This window comes from Branchiostoma floridae, chromosome 14, assembly GCF_000003815.2.
Source record: "Branchiostoma floridae strain S238N-H82 chromosome 14, Bfl_VNyyK, whole genome shotgun sequence".
In the NCBI taxonomy this organism is placed as follows: domain Eukaryota; kingdom Metazoa; phylum Chordata; class Leptocardii; order Amphioxiformes; family Branchiostomatidae; genus Branchiostoma; species Branchiostoma floridae.
Window position 1 is genome coordinate 6,623,487 of NC_049992.1, and position 15,577 is coordinate 6,639,063.

Below are 15,577 nucleotides of genomic sequence, written 5' to 3' on the forward strand. Positions count from 1 at the left end.
GAGCGAACGAGGTGGTTTATGAGGTGGTTATCGCACCTGACCAGGGATTATCTCACCATATACACCGAGGATAAGGCGGGGCATTAACGATATTATCATATAGCCTATCCAACTGACAGTTATTTCACACAAATTCATTTATAACAAATAAACACTTTAATACATTACATAAAAATACATTTGCAATATATATTGTACAATAGTGTCTATATATAATACAAACATTAAACTATTTCATCATCATCATTTAAGTAATAATTCTAACTAATCATCTGTTTGTGAGATAGCATATCAGCATCAACATGTGGCTTATTTGCAATACAAACTACATGTATTAAGTGGAGTCCTGGTACCCCCCCATGCAGAGCCTTTTCACTTGGGCACGACAAAGTACGTATATATGAAGTGATTTAGGAAGGTACCGGCTTAATCACGTTAGAAAGCCATAATGAAAATGTGTAAAATCAGCATAATTCCTTTTCAAGTATCCCTATATTCCCCATGTGGAGCCCTAATTAACATAACCAATCAATCATAATATTTTTGACAGTTATGCATGGTTTACACACAAACAACAGTACAAAAAAATTTCATGACTGTCCCCTGTATAATGGTGCGGTCCAAAAAGTGGTCGGTTATTAGAATAACCGACCACTTTTGAGGTTACTGCCTGATAACCCATGGGAAATGGGGGCCTCTGATTGGCCAACTCCATCTGGCTATATGATAATCGTATATATTTCATGATCAAGTCGTTAGTCGCACTGCTTGGGGGTACAAGCAGGGGTTAGGCTTCGGCTGTTTTTTAACGTTTTTTTAGTCGTTTTTATCGGGCTTCCTATTTTGTATTGTATCTTACTGTATCAGCCGCAGCCTAACCTCTGCTTGGAGAGTATATTTGGGGGGTGTCTGTCATTGCGAAGTTTTGTTTTGAAGTAATCCTGTAAGGACAGCGTCTTAGTATAATATAGGAAACGTTGCGTTCGCTGAATTGATCCGTTTGTTATGCTTGTATCACGTAACCAGGGTGGATGGTGTGCTATTATACCAAATGTGCTCTATCCAAAAAGCGCTATTGGGACAGAAGCACTTTTGGGATGCAACAGAGAGCTCATACAATCTTTGTTCTTTGCGTTCATAGATTCTACAGGGTATTGGCGTGGCTCCCGCCTATCCTTTGGGAACGACTTACATGGATGATTACGTGACAAAAAAGGCCCTCCCATTCTACTTAGGTGAGTGACTTTCATAAATGCTTATTGCCAAATAACAAAAAGGAGCAAACTAGTGGAAGTCGCCTCATATCTATTTTACATTTATCATTACTACCGAATCTTCGTTTACCCCTATACTCCCGTTTTGCATTGAGTTCTCCCTAGAAAGCAAAATTCAAGTCATACCGAGGCTGTTTTTTTCACAAACCCAAATTTTTTTTAAATTTCTCTTTTCTCCAAAATGATGACGACTAGGTAAAGGTAGAGGCTGCATTGAGGTAAAACATGCCTTTTTTAAGGGTCAATAACCCGCCCAGAGGTGTTTATGGTATCATAACGCCTGGATCTCGTTTGCTTCGCTCACTCGTTGGTTTTATTCGGTGGTTATAGAAAAGGACCAGGCGTTATGACACCATATACACCGAGGAACAGGCTGACCATCGTATAGCTTACTTTGCTACTCTCTGTTTGATAGATAAATTCAAGTACATTCTGGGAGGCGAAAATCCACATTGTGTACAAGTAGGCAAATATATTCACGATTGTTTATACCGTAGAACCAATAGTGTAAATGACATGCTAGACCCTTTATGTTGATGTATCCATACCTATAGATATCCATATATATGTGTTTAGCTGTACTGTAAGTAGTTGTTATTCATGTAGACCTTACGAAAGTCGCTGTACTTTTGTCGTTGCCAATAAAGATTGCTTATCAAAACATGACATGCACATGAGAAAATGCAAATTCCACTGTGACACTAGAAATCTAAATGTACTTTTCCAATTTTTGATGAATTGAATTTATGCTTTTGGTACATAAGAAGAATTTATAGGTTTCATTTTAGTCAAGATGTCTACAGACAATACTTCATAACTCTTTAGTTTCTGTGTGTGTGTGCTAAATCTTCAAATCTAGTCTACTAACTTAACTTATACTCCTCTGATGGGACATCGTAAATGCACATGTATCTCTCCTTCTGAAGTCATTATACACCTCATTCTAATTGGTTAATGTCATTCTACACCTCATTCTGATTTGTCAATGTCCTTGAGCTTCACTATATACACCTTGGCGTCATGATTTATAACCAGCTTGAAGTTTGACCCTCTGATTGGCTGTTTGTACACAGCTGAACAAATAAAGTGAAATAAAGAAATAGATTGGTAAATTACTTGGTAATATCAATTGAATACCAAGCTGTACCGCAATGTGTCTCTTTCTTTGCAGGTTTCTCTTACGTCATGTATGGGGTTGGACCAACAGCCGGGTTGTTCCTCGGCGGATATACCCTGAGTCGTTACGTGGACATGGACAAGGGAGTCGACCCTGCCGCCCTCGGGCTGTCCCCGGGGAGCCCCCTCTGGGTCGGCGCCTGGTGGCTCGGCTACTTCGTCATGATGGGCGTCTTGGGTCTGGTCGCCTTTTGGCTGCTTCTGTTCCCAGCAGGTCTGAACCTATGTTTGTAAACAGATTAAACAGTGGCGTCGTGTGTTGCGTAACTGGCAGATTGCTGGGCTCGGACCTATAGGTCCCGAGTTCGATACTCGCCGTGCCCTTGACGTTAGTAAAGGCACTTTACATGGCCTTTCTCACTTCGCCCAGGTAAAAAAATGGGTACCTGACTTCGGTTGGGGAGGTAAAATGCTACATTTACATTAGGTCTGTACTGTACTTCGTATGTGACACTCTATAAATTACTAAGCTTAACTCGAATTAATTATTTTATTTATCTACTTTTTGTAATTCACATATTTATATATATGAGTATTAGGCACGAAGAGCATTCCTTATATAGAGTCCTCTATAAAAAAAACAAAAATATAAAATTGTAAAGAACATATCATACTTTCATTTAGTTGTTGTTAACTCTACTATATTGGAGGGAGGTGATGACAGACTGATTCAGATTTATCTGTATCTTGCTTCAACTTGCTTCTCAGCATTAAAAAAGCCAATGGAAGAAAATGAAAACGAGGAGGAAGACGTCAACAATATGCTTCCCGGAACAGAACCCCCCTCGACCTTTGACCCTGCTAAGACATTGAAGCAACACGCAAAAGGTTTGTAGCCATGTTTTGAAGGAAATAAAGCATGTTAGAACCTCATGGAGCACATTGGAGTTATCTTTCAAGAGGAGAGAAATGTATCAAATTTGATCAAACTCCCACGAATCCCCAAAATCCCTGTTTCATCACAGGGGGGACACACATCAGTTTAGTTGTCAACACTCAAACGCATTCACACTTTGAATTTATGAGGGGGGCATAGGAGTTGTGCAGCCGAATGTACCGTACCCAAGTTTTGATCATAATGGTCCAGTTTGGTGGACAAAAATGTGTAAGTTTAAAATCCGTCGATAATTTATCTATATTTTTCTTCAATGAATTTCCTTTTTTCTTCTACAACAGAAATAATGCTTGGTATGAAAAAGGTCTTCAGCAACTGGCTGTTCATGAGTATCACCATGGCTTTCGTGAGTTACAACGCTGCCGGAAACTCTTTTTCCTTCATCCCTAAGTACATGGAGACACAGCTCGGAATGCACAAGGCTCAAGCCAGCTTTATACTAGGTTTGTATCATTTCTTTTCATACATCCTTGCTATGAGAACATTAGTCCAGAAAGCACGTCACTATTGGAGTTTCAAATAAGTCTCAAAGTCTCTCTCAATGGGAAACATATCACGAAAACTGCTTGGTTCCCGTAGCTCATTCTGTGGTGTATTCTTCATCTGAAGGTAACTGCCCAGGCGTTAAAACCATACGGAGCTGGTCATTAACGCCTGTTTATGCAACTCGTCTCTGTCTCTATATATTGGCATCACATATAAGAAAATTATGAGCTATTAAACCCCTAACATTCTGCACATTCTTACATAATCACAATACAAAGCCGTCTAATTTATTTCCAGGACTGGTCTTTTTACCATCCACTCTATTCGGGCTGTTCGCATCTTCCGCCATATTGCGACGGTTTCAGTTGGGCCCCCGTGGTTGTCTTTACATGTCCACGGGTTTTTCGGTTCTTGCCCTGGTCTTCCTGGTCCCAGCTGGCTTCATCAGCTGCCCCCGCCCTCCCATCGCAGGGGTCAATATTCCCTACGGACACGGGTAAGTCAAAATCGGTGTGCATTCTACATACGTGTTTGCATGTACTCTGTTCTTACTTGTTTTACATTATTCCATCCTGGATCAGCGTTTTTTCCAACATTTGCAACTTTCGGCGTGCTTGTACCACACAACCTTTGCCTTTGTGATCATGACGTCAAATTTCGTTCATCTGCCACTAGCATTACAATAATATGGTATGGCACTTATCCATCATCACACACCTTGCTAAGATATCTATAACGATGAAATGGAGGGAGTTAACGAATTTAAGCCCGGTACAATGGCCGGTGGGTATGGAGTGGTCGCCTTGTTTTTTGTAGGTCAACTGAGTTCGATCTCCAGCCCAGTCATGTTTACATGTATAATGGTACGTGCTGCTTTCTCTGCTTTGCACTCCGTATAACTCCACTACATGAGATATCGTTTCTGTCGTTACAGTTTGGACGGCTAACGTTTCCCTGGCCAGACTCCCCGGCGGCATCGCCCTGACATCCCCCTGCAATGCTGACTGTGGCTGCAAGTTGGACAGGTACCGGCCCGTCTGTGCGTCTGATGGCATCACTTACTTCTCGGGCTGCCACGCGAGATGTCGCGAGAGTCAGAGTGTAGCCGGCCCCGGAGGGATACAACTGGCCGTAAGAAGCCTCGTTCGAATTGCAACATTTCTATTGTTATGTATTTGACATTTGCCATTTTGCCATACTCTATTCATAGACTTCTTTTTTTCAAAGCGACTTACTGTATTTGCTATTTTCCTGCATGAATCAATGTTTCAGATTCGTATTCTAATCAGTCATCATTGATCAATGAGCAAACTGATTGTAACACAGAAATCTTGAACGATCTTGTATAGGCACAAAGATGATACTTTAATAATGAATTTGTCTGGTCAATGCAGAGTTATTCAAACTGTGGCTGTGTGACATCCAACCTACAAAGCATCACGGGAGGAAGTACCACGCAGCTGCCTGGTACGCAAACCATCATGGTGGCCATGGACGAGTCGACTGGATATTTTGCATCAGTTTGGGCAACTCCGAATCCTGAAAATTTCACACCAGACGGAGTTGCAGACACGGCAAATGTCTCTCAGACGGACCGTCGCACCGTTACGGTGACTTCGGAGCCAAACGCCTACACTAACCTCTCATCTTCAGTACAAAGAAGGCCGAGCACCTCCGCCTTTTCCATCCCGTGTCCCACAAAATGCATCTCCTCGCGGTCCTTCCTTGCCCTTCTGACACTACACCTTGTTTTCCGTGCGATGGTTGCTGTGCCGATTGTCGTAGCTGGTCTCAGGTGAACGCACATTTTTGATCATTTTAGTTGAAAGCTTCTATTTCTAGTGAAATAGAACAAGACGTGAAATCCCCCACGGTAAAGCACGTCAGATATAATGTCATTTCTTTGCAGTATCATAATAAGCAAGGCAATTATTTCCATATGAAGCGTTTCTTTACTGTGAAAATCACCCCTTTGTATTTTGTAAATTTGTCATTTGAATAATATGTGTACGATGAAATTGTTTCTTTGTTTGTTTGTGCAACGACGCATTTCTATGGATAAAGTAAGGAAGATAATTTTCTCATGTACCCATTGATGAAATTTTTGATTATATATTCTATCAGGGCCCTGTCACCGGACATCAAGACGCTTGGAATTGGAATGCAAACCCTTTTGGCTAGGGTGCTCGGTAAGTCGGAACAGATAATGAAATATCCTGCTGTTAGTGATTCAATAAATCAAAAGATACTCCCTGAAAATGAATAGTTATTGGAATTCCTCTAGGGAGTGTAGGACAAGCGCAATTGTTCATATATACATGTCCATCGACTGTCCGATTTTCCAGGACTGTATTAGCAAAAAAACGCATGCCCTGACAGAATAGAAAATGTATGTACATGGGATATTTTCCCAGAATCTTACAAACTTCATACGCTAGTCGATACTATGAGGCTCGCTCCTATTGTACACCGAATCAATGTACTAGTATATGGTAAATACATGGACTTGTTGTTTACTTTTCGCAGGGTTTATCCCGGCGCCTATCTACATCGGAGCGCTGATCGACTCGTCCTGCGAGCTGTGGTCCTCCAGCTGCGGCGTGCGGGGCGCCTGTCTCCTGTACGACATGCCGCTCAACCGCCTCCTGTTCGTCGGTGTTCAGGCCCTGCTCACAGCTGCCAGCATCATCCTTCTGTGCGTCGCCATTCACCTCTACAATCGCCGAGAGGCTGCCGAGGGGAAATCTCAGGCACCGGGTTTGACTACGAGAGATATTGCTACATCGATGGGGTCTTTGGCTTCCTCCATTCCTTCACTGACAAACGTCGGTGTGCGCAACCGTAACGGATACATGTAACTCAAACCTATAGCTAGCTAACACCACAAAAATTTATTTCAGATGAAACAGTTTCTAAATGATAGTAACAATACTAGAGAGGCAACAGTTTTCGCAAAATGCAGAATGCTTTACCGTAGCCTTTTGTCAAGCTACTCGCTCACAGTGATATATATCATTATGCTCGTATTATAGTATAGTACTGTGTGCGAGTTTAAAAACAATATCTTCTTGAATGTGTATTGGACCTCATTATCAATATTATTGTGCCATACAATAAGGCACGTCCAATAGTAATTTGTGTGAGTAAAAATTGTCATATATTGGAAATTATAGTGATACCATACGTAATACGTTTATTCTATTACATTATCATGTATCAAAGTTTACTAGTTTATTACTACGAAATGTAATAGGTCATGTCATGAATCAGACGAAAATGTAAAAAATTCTAATGTATAATTGATAAGTGTAATTCGACAATCATTATTCTATACTACTAGTACTATTAATAGTATTTTGTCAATTAATAACCCAGTTTACGTGGCCGATTATTGTATACCCAGTGGCACTGAAAAATTTTGATCATTTATTAATTTCAAAGTATTATTCTCTTACCTTTATGATATGCATGTACTGTTACCATATGATATTCCCTGACCATATACTATTATAATCACGACTTTAAGTATTTCATGTTCATTTTTGCGTTATTCTCATATATATTACATCAACTAGATAGAAAAACCAACCTGTGTTTGAATGAAAACAATGTAAAGCCTACCCGGTTAGTTATTCAGTTTACTTCAGTTCTTTTTGTGTCATACTGTATACTTTTGTCGACTTAATGTTATTTGATAGTGTTTTTATAATGTTGATGGACGACTGCAGGAAGAATAGAGTTTATGATAATCATTGTAAATTCTAATTGGAGATCGAAATAAACAAACAAACAAACAAACGGTCTATGCAACAAAGACGTAGTTTCTGTCACTTATGAACAAATTTTGACAGCATTCGCACAAAAAATACATATTGAACCATTAAAAATTTAGCTCCGTCTCGTAATTTCCCCCTCCAGGTAATTTTTGTAACGTCGTTGGATTATATACCATCAAGATTATAAGGCACAGTTTGCCTATTCATTTTTATGCTAGCCATAGTGCCAGCTTCAGTCTCGTTTTGGTGCATGACCCCGAATGACCCAAAATGGCTGCCGTATCTGGAATAAGGTCTATTACCTCTGAGTGCAATTAGAGACTGGGACTTGTGACCTTCCCTGGCGTAAGGATTATACATTAGCACGAAAGGGCTTTAGTATAGAGCGAGGGACTGGTATCCAGGTTATACCATTAGGCTCGCTCTGTAGTATTTTGTGCGAGTAAATTTTTAAAAAGTTAAACAAAATCTACTTGTGTTTTGGACCACATCACACGAAAGTCTCTGTCACATATAAACATTTTGTATAAAACCATAGCCATATTATGGTAGCAATGTATTGTATGTTGCGGAATAATCCTCTATTTTTTAAGATTATATCCAAGTTATGTACATTGACATAGCTAATGTACACAAACCGATTAAAAGCTCTTCTAGACAGTTGTTTATTTTAATATTACATTATTTATATTATATTATATTAAGTTATATCATATCATATCATATTATATTATCTTATATATAATCATATTATATTATTTATAGTTATACAATGAGCCAGATTCCATATTTTGCTTCCCTTCTTAATAAACAATCGAGTTAACCACAGGTTTAAATCGGCAATAATAAATATTTCAGCTGTTCTTATCAGTATTGTTTTATGGCGTTAATCATACATGTTATTAGATTAATTTATGTCAATTTATATTGATTTATATTATTTTATATTATGTGTATCATATTGTATTATACTATATTATATTATAGTTTGTTTACAAACTTTGTTTTATAGTATACAATATTATAGTATATTATAGCATGCAATATCATATCATATCAAGGTTTACTCATTTGACTTATGTTTTAATACTGTGATGCTAAATTAATCTGTATCTTGAGGTGAAATATTTTGAGGCAGAATATTACAAGGCATGTATGATATTACTGTATGCAAACATGTTTTTAGGCCAGTTGCATTATTCATCTATCTATATCTCTGTAATAACGTTATATAAGAAACAATCTGTTGAACAGTAACCCTATACGATAATACGTAGAGAGAATGGACAAGGAAGCAAACAAAGGTTTCTTCATAATTCAACTGCTATGTCTTTAATTAATTTCCTTTTTAAATAAATTGCACTTAACCGGCGGCCCTATGGCCTTGTCGAAATCCCACATGAGATTGTTCCAGAAACATATTATTTACATATTAGAACAGTTCCCTTAACTGCCATATGCATACTGCACACGTACACGAGTTGCATCATATTAGTCCATGATCAGATACAACAAGGTTTCATGGTACTGGTCTGATCTGCACATTTTTTTTAAATAAATCTATTTAGCTACTCTGCAACCTTGTCGTTCTTACATCCAGACAAAGTCGGTTTGTAGGTATAGATAAATACAACATGATAGGATATCTTAACAACATACAACTAACATACAACTATTTGAAACTTCACTGGTAACCTATTACCTTTTAGTACTTGTTGCACATCGTTTAGATTTTAGAAATGCGTTGAACTGTCAGTCAATCTGTCTTATAGACAACGAAGAGAAGGAAAATTGAAAAAAAAAGAGAATTTCATCATATTATCTTTTAGCTTTCTCTTTTAGTGTTATGGTGGTATGGTCCTCATGTGTTTTAATTAGTATTCATCCATAAGGCGCAAATGCTACCTAGTACCTATACTACAAATTCAATGTCCGCATTTAGGTGTTTCAGAGTGACTCAGCAACATCTCCCCTCTACATTTTAGCGTGAAAGTTTGATTGAGTTAGCATAACACATAATGAAAATATAATCCATCATGAAAAGTCCTTACTGGAGATAGTGGCTTGCGAATTGAAGGAACTAGATTAAGGTCGCGCACGTGATTATCACGTGATTGTAAAACAACAACAACGTGGTGGACGTTACACCACGTGATGATCACGTGATAATCACGTGACAGATAGTAAACACCCTATATGATCCCGGAAGTGTAGACCTGCCGGGCTGTCACAGGTAACGGCGAGCTGGGATGTCTCGACCGTTCTCGTGTAGCTGGGCGCGGGAAGGATCCCCGACCTGCAAGCAACAATAGCACAAGTACAGTCACCTACTTTTGTCTAGTACTAGCTGTTCGCCTGGCGAAAAAGTATTTGATATTTCCCTCTAAGAGACATTATGTCTAGCGTAGCCTCACCTTTATCCGCGGGGTAACATATATCCGTTGATTTCAAAATAGGCATTTTAGGTTTGTCGACGAACGATCTTTTAAAATCGCAATATAGCCACGTAATCACGATGTATGGATCACGTTGTAAACATTTCTGACGTAAGTATCTGATCAAATGTCATGTCGGCTATGACGTCATGCCGGCAAACGACATTAACAAAGAAACCATGCCATACGCACCTGTTGTGGTAGGTAGTCTCTCTAACAGAGAAGCGATGGACATTATGACTGTACCTGTTGTGGTAGAGAGTCTCTCTAACAGAGAAGCGGTGGACATTATGACTGTACCTGTTGTGGTAGGGAGTCTCTCTAACAGAGAAGCGGTGGACATTATGACTGTACCTGTTGTGGTAGGGAGTCTCCCTAACAGAGAAGCGGTGGACATTATGACTGTACCTGTTGTGGTAGAGAGTCTCTCTAACAGAGAAGCGGTGGACATTATGACTGTACCTGTTGTGGTAGGGAGTCTCTCTAACAGAGAAGCGGTGGACATTATGACTGTACCTGTTGTGGTAGGGAGTCTCTCTAACAGTGAAGCGGTGGACATTATGACTGTACCTGTTGTGGTAGGGAGTCTCTCTAACAGTGAAGCGGTGGACAATATGACTGTACCTGTTGTGGTAGGGAGTCTCTCTAACAGTGAAGCGGTGGACAATATGACTGTACCTGTTGTGGTAGGGAGTCTCTCTAACAGAGAAGCGGTGGACCGCCGAGCGAAGACTGGTGGAGCCGTGACGGAGGACTCTGACGTCACACTGCTGCGCCGGGACCTGGACCGATATGACCCCTCTGTGGTGGGAGTAGTTGGGACCGGCTAGAAGAGTGCAAAAGACATAAGTGATCAAAAGGAAACATTAAAAAGAATTGCCACGAAGCTAATTTTGGAAAGACAATTCCTGACTATACTCGCTGGATAGGAATGTGCAGAGCCAGGTGTAATCTTTTCGGGGATTTTATGTTTATTTATTTCATAAAAGCAAAATTACATGCGCAGGAAGTGCCTACCAGGCTTCCCGAATTGGGTAACTTTGTTACAAATTACAAACAATTAAACATCAATGCAAATCATTTTACAGACGTTCATGCAATCAACAAGAAAAAAAAACAACAGGCGGGCCAGCAAGCTTAACCTACAGAAACTCAAACGATTGTAACGTTATATAATAAAATGCTATAAATCATTATTCGCGCGCTCGCATCAGTTTTGGGGTTCCAAGAGGATGTTATCAATGTAGTCAAATCAATGTGGCCTAATCAAAACTATCCTGTAAGTGTTTCAGTAAAGGATAGCAAACTGAAAAGTGAAAGTCTCACCGTTCTTGTTCTTGGTGTGTCCGGCAGACTGACTAGGGAACTCTGGGAACTGGACCGGGACAGGCTCTGGGAGGAGGCACGGCGGCGTAACATGGCCATCCGGGCTTTTCTCTTCACCTGCATACATCAACAAACGGTAAAAGGAACTTTTATCACTATTGTTTGAAAAGAAGAGCAACTTTTCAAAGAGGAAAATGAAAACTCTATAAATAAGTGCTTGGATTCCCAGCAGTATTATTCAAACTTTACTGATAAATGTGTTTTTTAGTGTAACTTTTTATCGTGTTTGCGTACTTTAAAGATCAGCAATGTAAACTTTGCAAGTATGCAACTTTTATCAATCATATAGCTTGAAATAGTGATTGTTTAAAGCAAATGCGTGGCCCTTACACGATAGAACGCATTGACGCATTTGCTTTAAAAAAATCAAGCACTATGTTCTATCTATCTTGTTGTCCAAGTGGTGGATGAATAGAATTCATCCCATTTGGCATTAATATATAAGTCTACAATCATCATATTGTAGTTTTTTGCAAAGGAAAAGAATTCAAACATACCAATCTGCTTGGTTTTTGGTCTTTTTCTTTACTCTCCGTGTCGGACTTGTCAGTTTCTCTCTCAGATTCTTCTTTCAGTTTCTGTAGCTTGTCCTACAGTGAGCATTTGGGACAAAAATAACATTTACTCTTCAAAACAAGCATAAAAGAAACCATTATCTATCTTCATTTCCCCGTTTCCCGATACATGTACAATCAGCGATGTATGGAGCTACTCTGGTGAAAGAAAGCATAAATAGATAGAAATAGACAGAAAGATAAATGCATAGAATATAAACAAATAACTATTATTTTCAAACATTGACTTCCCTTGCCTCAAAGTCTAAACGTCTGCAACTGATGCAGTTCGAAAGAATGATAGCTGGTGGCCAACTCTAATGTACAACTCCGTGTACAAGGGCTATCTACCATGAAGTTGAACATAAAATGTGTGACTATAGCAATGCAGTGAAAAAAAATGTCATTAATGAGACCTTAACTCCAGGTGAAAAACTGTTCTACTACGTCACAAACCTGGAAACTTTCGCGAGACTTCTCCATCCTCTCGCGAGATTTCTTCTGTTCTTCCCGTCGGTCGTTTTGGTAGCGACCCAGGCGCCTGCGCAGAAACATCATCCTGATTCTGGTGACGGCCAGCGTTTCTGCTGCTAGTTTGTGTTCCTCATGGATGACAGTGTGCCACCTAGCGGAAGATTGGAAAAATACAGTGTTGAAAAGGCACTACAAAGTACAAACAATGAAGTTCACAAAGAAACGAAGGGACTTCTCGATTCAATCCAATATAGAATTTAATGGAGATAACAGTGTGCCACCTAGCGACATATTTAGAAATTGCACTGTTAGCAAACACTACGAACGCGTCGATGAAGATTAGACATCCAGGTAAATACGCCAAAAGGCAGTTACTCAAGGCAGTTACTCAAGCAACTGGATATGATTTTTGGAAACTGACCGTTCCCAAAATCATATCCAGTTGCTTGAGTAACTGTTTCTTTGAGTACTACAAACACCTTTTTTCTTTTTACAAAGAAGCGAATTCCGAATGGCATTTTCAATCCAATGTTGACTTGTGTGGAGATGATACTTACTTCTCTTCCTCTTTGGTCCCATCTTCGTTAGTCAGAAGAGATAAGACAGAAGGAGACTCGTCTTCCAGGGGCTCCTTAGACTTTCTCATCTTGCCTACCTCATCTTCAGAGTCCATCATAGCCTGTCTCCTAATTAACATAGTAAAGATATCAATGTAACATTCATATATATTCATATATGATAATGACATCATATTATAAATAATAGCATTTGGCGTAATAGACCTATGAAACTTACATAGATATCAGCATACTAATGATCACGTGATTGTAGGTACATACACAAATTCAAATTAACGGACAAAGATCACATTAAACGGATCAAACACACTGAAGAAGGTCAACATTTACACAGCCGCATGTAAATTAATCGCAAGTATTCACAAGACACGTCATAAATGATTATCTAACCTTGCATATGATGACTCTACTTCGTTAAGGGCCTCCGCCTTGAGTTGCAACGCCCTGTCCGAGATGCCTTGCGCTTCCAGCTCGCTGGCGGCGAACCGTCGCCGGAACTCGTGAGTGGACTCTATAGATGAGACCGAACTGGTTGTGTATCCACTGTCCTGTGGTTTTGTAACAAGACATTTTAAAAGTCCAATGCTCCACAAATTATTATCTAACTAAAATAATTTGCTCATATTGCATTTTTAGACATCCTAAATGGCGTTAAAAGACCAAGAATTCTAGCTTCTATATGAGCATTCAAAACAGTATCGAACATATTTTCCATATATGTCTTTTACCTTGTCTATGTCTGAGGAGATGATAGTCGACGCGTCGTCTGACGAAAACGCCCAGGACTGTGCATCGCTTTCTGAACTCGTACCCAGAGTAATCTTCGTGGCGGCAGTCACTGCGGACTTGGTCGCCGTCAGACGCTTCTTCCAGAGTGTGTTCTCCTTGTTTGAACCCACCATTGCTGCTGGGGCACTCTTAGATCTCTTGCTAGAGTATTTCGATCTTGTCGGGTAGTCAGTGTAGATTTTTAGATGGACTGGGCTGGAAGAAACATTCCATGGATTATTTTCGGGTTGTTACGTAAAGTTGTAGCTGGAAGTGAGTGGTGCACGTTTTGCGTAAAGGACCGTCCTGACGTGAGTGGATCAAACCTCGTCTGGTTATACGCAGCTTGTACCTATTGCACAAATCATGCAAATGCTTTGCAAATAAGACTTACTGGTTATGCACAAAACAGAACTACGAATTAAATATAGTCCAAGATGCTTGAAGCATCAGCATTAGCATTTTCGTGATCAGTGTTAAAAAAGCCAAAAAGCATTCTAAATAGACGTTTTTGTTTAAAAAACTTCTTAACCCTAATAATATAAAGTTTAAGTTTATATCACCACCCTGTATTGTTTCAGTTTGAGTTAATTATTGACGATTGGTGAAGAAAAAAACTTTCGTAATTAATTGATTAAGACAATAGCACGCTCAAAGAAAAGAAGAAGAAAAGCATACGCGAGATAAACACATGATAAACTCACGTTGTGTCAGACGCCTTTCTTGTGACAGAAAGCGGCCTGTTGTCTTCAGACGCCAGGTTTTGTCCACTTTCTTTCCGCAGTACCTGCAGGGTGCCATGCTTGTATAGCCGCCAGATGGCGTTGTCGTACCCCTGTTCCTTCAGAACCTCGTCACTGTAAAGCGCTTTCCGATTTGTTAACAGTAAGTTCACAAGGGGCTCCTTGACAATGGATGAGAAGTTTGTCCTATTTGATAAAAATATATTGATCCAAATGTTATTTTGTAAAGATATGAGAGAAACGAGTCCTATTATCAAAAAAGTCCTACTAGAAAGCTAGTAAAATAGCTAAGCACCACTTAGTTCCAAGCAGATTTTGCGGGAGGCATGGAGAGAAAAAGTCGAGGTAGAAAATTATTTGTTACACTATTACAGATTTAACATTAAGTTACGTCAGATGCCTTTACCTTTGACATATTACCCACAATTCTAGTTGCCTCGCACGCGTAGTCGGTAGTGTTAACGACCTTATTGTCATCATTTATGTACTGATCAGCAACCCTCACCTATTGATGATGAAACAGGATACACAACTGAGGGTCACAATACTACAGGAGCTGTCCACACCGTTCAGGAATCCCTCCTCACCGAAAAAATCTCCTGTTAATTAAGACAAAAAACATGCCCAGCGTTATAGGCCTTTTTATAGACTGCGCATGATTACTTCGGTTCTCCCACCAAATTTCTTGATTTTGGATAAAGCTGACTCCATGGTGTATAGGTTGACACTATGCGCACTCTAAGTCACATGCTTTTCTTAAAGAAAAACATCTGCCTTTCTCTCACTCTCTGTCTCTTACTCTCTGTCTCTCCCCCCACACACACACGCACACACACACACACGCACACACACACATGCACACACACACGCACACACACACACACGCACACACACACACACGCACACACACACACACGCACACACACACACACACACGCACACACACACACGCACACACACACACACGCACACACACACACACACGCACACACACACACACACACACGCACACACACGCACACACACACACAC

At 39.9% G+C, this 15,577-nt stretch overlaps 2 protein-coding genes across 2 annotated transcripts in view; one reads left to right on the plus strand and one right to left on the minus strand.

Annotated features, from left to right (window-relative positions):
* Nucleotides 1–7,016, plus strand: part of LOC118430058 (solute carrier organic anion transporter family member 2A1-like) — a 16,743-nt gene extending 9,727 nt beyond the window's left edge. Inside the window, exons 5-14 of the mRNA XM_035840765.1 lie at nt 1,142–1,235; nt 2,446–2,664; nt 3,159–3,278; nt 3,627–3,788; nt 4,129–4,327; nt 4,648–4,694; nt 4,766–4,962; nt 5,226–5,626; nt 5,956–6,020; nt 6,358–7,016. Of these exons, the coding sequence (XP_035696658.1) occupies nt 1,142–1,235; nt 2,446–2,664; nt 3,159–3,278; nt 3,627–3,788; nt 4,129–4,327; nt 4,648–4,694; nt 4,766–4,962; nt 5,226–5,626; nt 5,956–6,020; nt 6,358–6,689 (1,836 nt within the window). The 3' untranslated portion in view covers nt 6,690–7,016. The remainder of the gene's footprint in view (nt 1–1,141; nt 1,236–2,445; nt 2,665–3,158; nt 3,279–3,626; nt 3,789–4,128; nt 4,328–4,647; nt 4,695–4,765; nt 4,963–5,225; nt 5,627–5,955; nt 6,021–6,357) is intronic.
* Nucleotides 7,017–8,786: 1,770 nt separating this feature from the next.
* On the minus strand, nt 8,787–15,169 carry LOC118431049 (myotubularin-related protein DDB_G0290005-like). The gene is made up of 10 exons (XM_035842128.1): nt 15,051–15,169; nt 14,507–14,731; nt 13,763–14,018; nt 13,425–13,582; nt 13,014–13,142; nt 12,439–12,607; nt 11,926–12,018; nt 11,369–11,485; nt 10,721–10,868; nt 8,787–9,903 (listed from the first exon to the last, which is right to left on the minus strand). The coding sequence occupies exons 3-10, from the start codon at nt 13,934–13,936 to the stop codon at nt 9,800–9,802; spliced, it is 1,092 nt and encodes a 363-aa protein (XP_035698021.1). The 5' UTR covers nt 13,937–14,018; nt 14,507–14,731; nt 15,051–15,169; the 3' UTR covers nt 8,787–9,799.
* Nucleotides 15,170–15,577: the final 408 nt, after the last annotated feature.

Bases quoted from the DNA above. Each gene is read 5' to 3' on its own strand.
- LOC118431049 (XM_035842128.1), bottom strand. From the start codon at position 13,936: ATGGTGGGTTCAAACAAGGAGAACACACTCTGGAAGAAGCGTCTGACG. The intron at 12,019-12,438 runs GTTTGTGACGTA...TGCTCACTGTAG, and splicing joins AGTCTCGCGAAAGTTTCCAG to GACAAGCTACAGAAACTGAA. The intron at 10,869-11,368 runs GTGAGACTTTCA...GCACTCTTCTAG, and splicing joins ACACACCAAGAACAAGAACG to CCGGTCCCAACTACTCCCAC.